Below are 11,430 nucleotides of genomic sequence, written 5' to 3' on the forward strand. Positions count from 1 at the left end.
ATCGAGCAAAGGAATCAAATAGTTTGTGCCGAGATTTACCGTTGGCTGGATGACATGGGACTGGGTGCTGCCTGCCCGATTACTTACAGAAACCACTGTGATGTTTTTGTCACTGGTAATTCTGACAGATAAAAGCGAAGAGCCTAGTTGATATATTTCAGCAGACGTTGGAAACACAACACTCACGGTCTGTCCTGACTTCGGAATATGTTGGACTATCTGTCTGTTTTGGTAGAAGACTGTGAAGTTAGTGCTGTCATAAAGGGCTGTGACTCTTAGATAGTTCATGGTACCAGACGGATAGAAGAAACCAAGGTTCTCTGGAAAGGCAGTGATGAAGTTGTCTCCATAGCTCACAACTGTAAGACCTTAAATAAAAGTGTTCAGAGCATGAGATACTGCATCCCAGATAACTTGCGGTCCTAAAAAATTTCATGTGGAACAACAATACTACCCACAAAAACTACCCAATTTGGTGGAAACCATTAGTTATCATTAGTTACGTTGACATTTATTTGTTTTTATCCAAACTGCTTTCATAGATGTAGTAAAAGTTCTTTCCTTACCTTGGTGAAACATTGACGCGAGGAGCAGAAAGACAAGCATGATTATGACTTTAACTTGCTTTAACTTTCGCTGTGCACTAGTGGTGAAAGAACAGAAAAAAACCACATTGAAAAAATGACTGCTAAATATGTTTTGGTACACGTTTATGTGTATAGATGAACATTTTAATTACATGCAACACAAAATACCATCATAAAGCAACTACTTAGAACAAAGTAATTAAAACTGATGACAAAAAAAAAGATTTTCTGAAGCCTCAGAATGTCAGAAATGTCTTGTACTCTTATATATAAAGATAACTAATTATTTTTTTTTTTTAAATCAGCCAAGACACAAGACACAAAGTATTTTTACATCTTAAAAATTCTCAGCACAAGGCAACTATGTATATATATATATATATATATATATATATATATATATATATATATATATATATATTTTCTATGCAGAATTTTTACACCGTTTAAAGGACACATTTCAGAACTCCAGCAATTATCCAAATAAGTCATCTCCTATGCTTACCTTAACACCTCTAACTACAACAAAATCTCTTACCTGATGTCTTGGTCAGTACTCTTCTTCTCCCTAAAAATCACCTCTTTGGCTTTATTTTAGTTTAGAAACATTTGACTTTCAAAATGCTTTATTTTCTCTCAGATTTGCATAGGATCCTGGCTAAACAAAAGACTTACATGATTTGATATAATGACCTTCACAATGCAAAATTCTGCTATTCAGTTCCTGCTAATAAAATTGTTATTGCAACCATTTAGCCATAGGTATTTAGTACATTAAACCACAGCCAAATTTAATTGATGAAAAGTGATGAAAACAAGACAGCAGAGTACATTGCGGCACAAGTTCACTCACATGTGATGCTCAAGTCACATCTATGATAAACACACACATTAAATTAAACACAAACTAGTCCCATATGGATAGGATGCAATAAAGGTGAATACTTACAACAGATTATGAATTTGAAAATTTATTGAAAACTGAATCTGTAAAGCAGCACAAGTGATCCAAAATGACAAGCAAAACCACGTTTATAATACGATAAAATGCTAACTGTTGTCTGGTTTTGTCTTTAGGTGTCTGTGATTAAAAGGCTACAACCCCTGATTTGCCTAAATTACATAACAGAATGGAGGCGATGTTGAGCTGTAAGAGTCAACCATCATGCACCAGAATCAAGCCTAAAAGGCTTGAAGGTGTCTATAGTGTCTTTTAAGAGCACTGTGATCTTGTGACATATGCTTGTATTCACCTACAACAAGAGCTAATTTCACTTTATTTGCCTTCACTTTAGATCACCATGCAGTACATCAGACATTAAAATTTTGATAGTTGTCATATTTGAGAGGATATTCAGTTTTGGTTTGTGTAATAAGCGTATGTGAAGCCATTATATATAGCTTATATATATAATATATATATATATATATATATATATATATATATATATATATATATATACTTTCATTGTGTTTTCAGAAGATCCATATATTTTGAAATGTTAATATTGCTTTATATTATGCACATAAAAACAACAAAAATACTATAAAGTAACAGCTATGTAATAGACAGCTTTTTATAATTAAGCAATTTGATTAATTTTACTTAAAATCATGATTAAACTATTGTAATGTGATTTATTATTGCAGTTACTAATTTCAAATAAAAGGTCAAGAATTTGGACAAAAAGGAAAGTCCTTTGGGTAAGTAATGCTAAAATGATCATATGGTGTATTAAAGGTCATATCACTGAAGTATTTGGCCTGTTTGTAACAGATGGGCCTAAGCTTAGAGCAACAGGACACACTCTTCCAGGTAAACTCCTTGTTGGCATCTTGGGACACAGCAGCACACAACGCTTTCTGGGGAATATCTGGATGCCCATCAGCCCACTTCGTGAAGCTCACGCTGTATTTGCTGTCATTGCCTTTCTGCCAGTACCACTCTGACGTGAAAAGACTGCGCCGCAGACCGATCCAGAGATACCCAGGACCTCTGTTGTTTTGCAGAAAGTTAGTCATCTCTTTTTGGGCCATTTCGCTGCTTGGTGTGCTCAGCTGGTAAGATATATTTAAGCAGTAATGATGGGACTCGGGCCATGTCATGACATCAGTAGTGATCTTATAATGTGCAGAATCTGCGACACAGCCATCACGATCTGTGGGCACACAAACACACATTGACACATTTACAGTCTGCACTGTGAATTTTGATTTCATTCTCATTTTAATGTAACTTCACTTTCTTACTCTAAAGAAAAGGTGTGATACATGTTCATAAGGAAATCTCAGGAACAGATTTTTTTTTAACATACATTTTCTGAACTAGTCATTTCCACACAATAAAAGTGGACAAAAATTATTTGTACACACTACTGTTCAAAAGTTTGGGGTAAGAATGTTTTTGAAAAAAGTCACTTATGCACACCAAGGCAGTATTTACAGTATTTTTTACAGTACTGTTTTCTAATGTAATATATTTTAAAATGTAATTTATTCCTGTTATGACAAAGCTGAATTTTCATAAGACACTAATTAATCTAATCAGTTTCACAAGAAAAAAAAATAAATTAATCATAAATGCTGAAAACATCCTCAAAAAACATTTCTTATTGAAAACAGCTGTGCTGTTTAATAGTTTTGTCAAAACCGTAATGAATTTTGGTTTTAGAATTCTTTAAAGAATGGAAAATTCAAAAGAACAATCTTTTTTTAATAGTTACTTTTGTATAACAGTGCAAATGTGTTTTGTGTGTTTTTAATCAATTTAATGCATCCTTGCTGAGTAAAAGTATGGATTACTTTAAAAAAAAATACAGATTTTAAACTGTAGTGTATAGTAGTATTGTTATTTTATGCATTATAAATTAATATAATTATATAAAACATATTGCAAACCAATTTCATGTCATGTGCCATTCAGACATATGATAATATCCTAATTTTGCAAATCCAATCACAATTCAATCAAATCCTGATTTCATAAACCACATAATATTGCATCCTTCCTAAAATGGGAGTAAAAAAAGGTTGTAAGTATCATTTGATGTTGACTTTAATTTACTCTTGGATAAGAAAATAAATAATTTTACCTGGGTCATCATTTAAAGTGACAGCTGGGCTTCCGTAAGGAATTCCACCCTCCATCTTCTCAAACATGTACACTCCAATCCTGGAGGTTGGATGCCAGATGACATGTGTGCCACTTAGCGACACAGATATCGAAGAGTAGTTTGAATAGGGAATGGGTTTCCAGTTAGTGAATTTAAGTAATTTGCCATCTATATACACATTGTTCTTACGGGCTGTTTCAGCGATGATAACGGCCTCACCTTCTATCAAGTTCATCTGAACCAGGTAACAAGCGGCAAACATGGTTTCTGGTATGAGTTCTAAGATGAGGCCTGGACTTATAAGTCTGATGGACACCTTATTTGTCGAACTGATCAACTGAGACGTACTTTTGAGCTCCGGGAAGGGAATTAGCTCTGAGGAATTGGACTGCTGAGTTTTTATATTCACGCCTTTCAGCCTTACTTTCGTTGTGTTAGTCACTTGCAGCCAAGCTGTATTCAGGTTCTTCACCTGCGGCACAACAAACCTGTCACCCCACAGATTTCGGGGGAGAACGTGGGTCACCACCATATTGCAATCACATCCTGTAGTTTCTACACAGGGGTGGGTTAACAGCACAGCCACGGTGCCATAAGAGTCCAACTGAATTTCTGATCCATTAGTTTGTAACTGGTAAAGTTCGTAAGGCCTAAGCGTAATATTAAATGCTTTTGGACCATCCGGACTGATACTTCGGAGGGTGATTAAGTTAACGGAGTTCTCAGCATTGATAATGATCAGCCTGAACGAATTATATCTCCAGTTGTCTGGAGCTAACTGATCTGACATATTGTACAAGGATGCAATCATCTGATTGTAATTGATAAATGGGATTGAATACCACTTTCCGAGATTTTTAACAGGCTGAACAACATTAGACTGCACGCTGTCCCCACGCTGACTGAGCCAAAGCACCACAATCATTTGGGTGCTGTTGACTCTGACAAAAAGAGGGAAGTTTGTGAACTGATATTCCTCGATGTACTTGGGAAAATGCAAAATTTTAGTCTGCCCAGATTGTAGTTTATCATAAAACACTTTTATGTAGTTGATGGTGATTGAGACGAGGGTGTTGTCGTAGAAAGCAGTAATTTGGAGCGTGTTGGAGGACTCCTGTGGATGGTAGTAGGCAGTGTTTTCTGGGAATGCCGTGATGAAGTCTCTTCCATAGCTCTCCACTGACAGCCCTATCAAATCATCAGTTTAAAATTATGAATTTTATACAGATATAGATATTCTCTGTAGTGTATATATATTCTGATTTCCACAGTGAGCTTAAGGTTTCCTACAGTTTTCTGGTTTCTCTTGTATCACTCTGCACTCTTTCTTCTCAAAAAACTCAGATCAATATGTTATGCATATTGGTTTGCTAAGCCGACGTGTAACAGGTTAGAGAATGTACAGTCAGTCAGTTTAATAGCATAATAAGCTCAAAACGGGGTGAAGACCTGACCAACTTGTCAATGACTGCCTGACTGTATACACTACTCTTTACATGCAGTTTTTTGTAGTAAAATACAGAACCATTTGTGTAATGACCCATAAAACAACAATAAAACCAATGAGATTTATATATTCAGTGAAACTACATCAACTTTGCAAATGTGAAAGATGATTTACCTGAGCAAACCAGTGACATGAAGATAAGATGAAACAGCATCACGGTCACTCTGTGGTTTTCAGGACAGTTGATTTGAGCAGCTACTGGTGTTCGACCAAGCTAGAAAAAAAGAGATAGATACATCTGATATATAAAACTGGTCTTTTTTGTCTTTTATGGCTCCTGTGTTGAAAAATCTGCCTGATACGGTTTGTTGGTCTGGTCTGGTTTGTATTGTTTTGGAAGATCAACAAACCAGCTTGGGCTGAATTTCAAATGTTTTCATTGTTGTTTTCCAGCAGAGGTTATAATTATGTCTGAAATTTAAAGAGTTAATCAATGCATGTAATATACAATAAAATACATAAAAGAGATTGAGAGGAAAATGAAGCTGTGCAGTTCTTTCGTGAAGGAGATATTTATTCAGACACATTCAATTATATAATTGACAAACAAAACAGATTAATGTCAATGTTATAAGCGCTATAAAAGTGAACATGGATTATGAAGTCACAAACATAACCCATGCATAATTGCCAAGTTTATCATTAACTTCTTGACACAGCCGAGTCAGAGTTAAACTTCTTAATTCAAAATGTTCCTAAATTTGTAATTCCAAAATTTGTTATTCCTGAAATCCCATAGTGCATTTTCAACAACAGCAGACCATAAAACATACTCTTGTAGTACAGTATTAACATAACATTCTGTTATGTAAACCTGATGACTTACCTGATGCTTCAAGATCACAAGTCTTCCACTCTCTGAGCAAAGTAATCTTCTTTTGTGTGGTTTTCCAGCAACACAGGTCCATTTTGCATTCAAAACACATTTAGTGTCTCCACGCAAGTTTGCATAATGAGCTGGTGTCATTACTATTAGTCATATAACACATGCTATATATTCTCACAGCACAGTCATTACTCAATTCCTCACTCCTCTACACTCAAAAGCTGTCACTGAGGAGGTATCTTTTCAAAATGGAACAAATATGTACCATTTAGGTACCAAGGTTTAAGGTTGAGTTTAAGGTACCAATATGCATATTTTAGTGATAAAAAAAAAAAAAGGTAACAAAGGTGTATTTTTGAAAAGGTACCACCCCAGGGACAGCTTTTGTACCTTTTTTGTCTGTAAGTCGCTTTGAATGAAAGCATCTGCTAAATGCATAAATGTAAATTTAAAGGAAAAACAATGCATGCATAAGGTTTGTGGTTTGAAAGTTTATTTGGAAAAAGAAAAAACTTCATACACAATGCTATGCTTAAAAAGTCATGTTTCTAGATAAACAGTATGAACATTGTGAATAAGATCTAGGCTGCATACAGTATTCATGGTTATAATAGCAATGTGAACTTTCTGGAGGTATTTGTGACAAAACAACTTCACGTCTACTTCTATGTGATTTAACATCTTTATTCTGTCTTATTTACTAGCATAAACTAGAGTTATTTTGGTTTAACCCTTGTGCTGTGTTAAAAATGCTCAAAAATGACCAGCCTTTAAAATATTACTTGTAAATCTCTTGTTAAGCTATATTATCACCAAAACCTGAATTCAATCTTTTGTCAACTTGTTTTTTCTTTTTGGAACCGACTGATCACAGGCTTTAAGTTTATGCACCTCCACATTACTTGTGGATAATTTGGGCAATATTCATTCAAAAACTGAGGTTCATAAACTTAGATCAATGAGGCCTATGATCGATCAGTTCCAAAAAGAAATTCAAAACCTGTGCTAAGTGAAAGAAAACAAGTTGATAAAAGAATTGAATTCCATAAAGCATAACGAGAAATTTATATGCAATTTTTATAGGCCGGTCATTTTAGACCCGGACACATTTTTTAGAAGGAGTTACACCGCACTCACGATCACCAAGGTGCCAGACAAACAAGACTGAAAATCTCAAAAAATAAACTGTCTGCACACTTGAATCCTTGTCACAAATTTAATTACCAAGCTTTCGGTCAAACGACCTGGACACATTACAAGGTGGAGGGTATATATATTTTTGTATTGTTTTTTTTGAAGAAGTTGTTATACCCTGTGTGAGCAAAATCAGTAGGTTTTAGTCCAATGAACACAACATGAGGGTTAATGAGGTTTGCATATTAACAATATATCATTTAATGTATACAGCTATAAATTGTAAACTATAAAGAAACAAAAAGTCAACCTCTTTTTTACCATAAACTTGTGGCAACTTGTTTTCCCTGGCCAGTTTTTATTATTAACCTTCATTTTTTTAAGCATTAGAATGCTTAGCTGTCTCTTTTGAGATGGTAAAGTACTGAGCCCTTGTGTAGCAGATAGATTTCAATTTAGTACAACAGTTTGTAGTTTCCCAAAGGAAATCCATGCTTGGGTTTGGGAATACCGAAGCACACATGCCCTTTGCAGCATCACCTGGCTCTCCGGTTCCCCACCAAGTGTATGTCAAGTTGTGTGAGCTTTTACCTTTCTGCCGGTACCAATCTAACGTCATCAGACTGCGACGCACGCCAATCCAGAGCCTCTCATTCATACCTTCATTATTCAGAATGTCGGCCATCTCCGCTTGGGCATCTTCATTGCTGGGACTGAATAACTCGTCACTTATGAGCTTACAGTACTGATGGGATTCAGGCCAGGTTTGAGGCGTGACGATGATGTCAAACTCAGGAGGAACAACTGCACAGCCTGAAGGGTCTAAATGCACACAAACACAACACTAATGTTTGAGTAAGTACATATGAAGTATACACTTTGCATACACTCTTAACAATAAAGGTTCCAAAAAGGTTATTTTGTTAGTTTGGTTTTTTTGCAATGATGCCACAGAAGAACCATTTTGGTTCCCCAAAGAACCTTTCAGTGGAGAGTTCTATAAAAAGAAACTTAAAAATTCCTTTGTCTTCCAAGGAACATTTCCATTGCATAAAAATGTATTTATAGTGAGAAAAAAATGCATTATATGGACTTTCCCCAATGACTTTCATTGTATGGACAACAAACACTATAGCATTTTTTAAATATCATAAAATCTTTTGATGTTTGACATGAGGTAATGTAAATACACTCTTAAAAATAAAGATTACAAATGTGTTGCTTCCGCAGCAATGCCATGGAACTATTTTGGGTTGATCCTTTCAACCTTTCTTAAAAGAACCATTTTTTTCTTAATGTAAAATACATTTTAATAATCTAAAGAACCCTTTTTCCACTATAAAGAACTTTTTGTCTGATTGAACGTGTCCATTGATGTTAACGGTTCTTTATGGAACCATCAATAAAGAAACTTTATTTCTAAGAGTGTAATGACAGAATATTCTCTATGAAGTAATTCGTAAACTTGTGTTGATGTTAGCATAACACTACATAATACAAAAAGAACAATTATGAATATAGCTGACATCACCATCACCCTCTAAAAAAAGCAACCATCAACAGATATACTGTACTTCTTACCTGGCTTTGCGCTTAAAGATATAGCCGGGCCTCCATACACATTTGTGCTCTTCTCAAACACGTACACGCCGATCTTTGTGGATGGATGCCAAATGACGTGTGTGTCATCAAAAGACACTAACACCGATGAGTACACTGAATTGGCGATGGTGCTCCATTCAGTGGATAAAAGCAAATCATTATCTATATACACACTATCCCTGTAGTATGTTTCTGCAATGATTAAGGCCTTGGCATCTGTCGAGCTGACAGTTACTAGGTAGCACCCAGAGAACCTATATTGTGAGATCGGTTCAATGATGATACCTGGACTGACAAGCCTGAAGGAAGCAGGATTCGATATGTGGATGAACTGGGATCCTAACTGCAGAGATGGAAGGGACAGGAGTTTTGAGGAATAGGCATCCACAGTACTCGATTCTAGATCCCCACCACTGGCACTGGTTTCCACTGAGGACGTCACATGTAGCCAAAATTTGCTGGTGTTGGGTATTGAGGGTACAACAAATCTGCTATCCTCCTGAACGTCGGGATAAAGTTGGTTCAGCACCATGTTGCATCTGCATTCATCCGTCTCTACACAAGGATGGGTCAGCATCACAGCCACTCTATAATCAGAATAAATCTTAGTTTCTGTCCCGTCAGTTTGAAGCTGGAGAGCGGTGAACGGACTGAGTGTGTAAATCTCTTCTATAGACCTTTTTACAATTTTGACATTATTAATCAAATCTTCTCCGTTGATAATAACCAGCCTGAAGGAGTTGTATCTCTTGCTGATATTTCTTGCTGATTGATAAAAAGTATTGATCATCTGGCTGTAATTCAGCAAGGGGATGGTATAAACGGTACCAAGGTTTTTCCAAGGCTGAATGACATTAGTTTGCACACTGTCTCCTTTCTTGCTGATTGATTGCACTACAATGTTCTTTGTGCTGCTGATTCTGACAGTCTGAGAAATTTCACCAAATTGGTATTCCTCAATACCCACTGAGAAGGTCACAGTTAGGGGCTGTCCTTCTAGTAGTGTGTATGTGTAAGGCAACTGCCCTGAGATAAAGACTTCCACCACAGTGTCGGGAAGGACAGCAGTGATATTGAGAGCGTTCACTGGACTAAGCGGATAGTAGAAGGCTATGTTCTCTGGGAATATTGTTATGAAGCTGGTTCCAAGGCTGTCCCATGATTGACCTGTTATTAAAGTCATGCCGACAGAACATGCCTTTTATTAGGCCCCATGAGGACTAAAACAGCAATATATGAAGAATGGATCTATTTGGAAAGCACTAATGATGCATTTCTTACCTTGGCCAATCATTGCCATAATCAGAAGAATAGTCAGCATGATTTCTGTCCTGATTTTAGTCAGTGATCTGAAATAGAGAGAGAGAGAGAGAGAGAGAGAGAGAGAGAGAGAAACATGTGACCCTATGTGTGAGTCATATTAAACCATTTGTTTTATATTTTGCAATATACCATTCTCATTTTACACCATTTTCACACTGCTTGTTTTATAGCTTGGTAAATCAATATAAGAGCTACAGAAGCATTTGTTTTTATATTAGCATATATTTGCTGCAGTGAAACAACGGAGTGTAACGTTACTTAGAAATGTAAAAAAACAAAGGCAACAGCTTGCATGCTTTTTTTTTCATTATTCATTTACAAAACATTAATTATCAGGTTGCTGTGACTTTAAATGTCATCACTGTTACAATTAAATTTAGAATGTTATTTTAAATATATATTTTAGAGTGTGTTCTTTCTCTGCATGATTCAGTCTATTAATATGCATTGAGAAATTCACATAATTCAAGATAAGGGGGCAGAAAATGTATATATTTATATAATTTCATATAGGCTAGTTAATCAATATCACACGAAGAGTGTCTATTAAAAAAAAAAAAAAAATCAGCATGGTTACAAATGTGATATTGATTTTATCCATCAATAAGCAATAAGTAAATATCAAGAGACTTATTGCCATATTGTCTGTTTTTGCTCTATTTCGAAAACAAAACTCACTCCAAACACAGCCACAGCACTGTTTTGCGCCTCTGAGCATCGTGACGGTGTTTCGTTCCTGAATGAATCAACCGTTTGAATGATTCGGTTCAATCGCAATGACTCGCTTATTAACAGTGATTCCACCTACTGGAGTTTTTAATTGTTTTAATTTTACCTTTAATGTATCTTTTCGCTTTTTAAATAATTTCAAATATCAATATTCAGCATTTCATGTTTTAAATATCAAAACATTATGCATCTGTAACTGCAGTTTAAAGCATTGCATGTCCCTCTGAAATGAATTAACGTGTGAATGAATACATATGCAACTTCTGCAAAGATGAATTTTGTTGATACTTATAATTGACTGATTAAATATAATAATTTGACTAAAAAGATGATGCACGCTTTTATAAAAAAAATGGCTTTATGTAGTTAAAAATGCCCATAAAAGGTAAAAAAAATAAATAAATAAACTTATTGGAAAAAATTCATTTCTATCACTGCTGTGAACTGATCACACAGAATATGAAATTATAGCCCATATCAAAACTTCAGGAGTCAGCTGTCCACTGAAGTCCTTAAGATATCAGCACAATAACGCACTCGGCAAAATATTGTCTAATTATCTTTATTGATAAAATTTCAAAAAAATATTGAGATATTATTATTATTATT

General features: G+C 35.3%; 1 protein-coding gene across 1 annotated transcript; it reads right to left on the bottom strand.

Annotated features, from left to right (window-relative positions):
• Positions 1-6,438: 6,438 nt before the first annotated feature.
• Positions 6,439-10,119, bottom strand: LOC109105581. Its single transcript, XM_019118857.2, has 3 exons — positions 10,051-10,119; positions 8,749-9,936; positions 6,439-7,989 (listed from the first exon to the last, which is right to left on the bottom strand). The coding sequence occupies exons 1-3, from the start codon at positions 10,088-10,090 to the stop codon at positions 7,547-7,549; spliced, it is 1,671 nt and encodes a 556-aa protein (XP_018974402.1). The 5' UTR covers positions 10,091-10,119; the 3' UTR covers positions 6,439-7,546.
• Between the last annotated feature and the right edge of the window lie 1,311 nt (positions 10,120-11,430).

The sequence above is a fragment of the Cyprinus carpio genome, chromosome A16 (assembly GCF_018340385.1).
Source record: "Cyprinus carpio isolate SPL01 chromosome A16, ASM1834038v1, whole genome shotgun sequence".
NCBI classification, from domain to species: domain Eukaryota; kingdom Metazoa; phylum Chordata; class Actinopteri; order Cypriniformes; family Cyprinidae; genus Cyprinus; species Cyprinus carpio.

What these genes read in the sequence shown, in the direction of transcription:
- LOC109105581 (XM_019118857.2), bottom strand. Translation starts at nt 10,090, where the DNA reads ATGCTGACTATTCTTCTGATTATGGCAATGATTGGCCAAG. An exon ending in TATGGCAATGATTGGCCAAG is followed by an intron (nt 9,937 to 10,050) that starts GTAAGAAATGCA and finishes CTTTAATAACAG; the next exon opens with GTCAATCATGGGACAGCCTT. An exon ending in ATCTTTAAGCGCAAAGCCAG is followed by an intron (nt 7,990 to 8,748) that starts GTAAGAAGTACA and finishes GTGTGCATTTAG; the next exon opens with ACCCTTCAGGCTGTGCAGTT.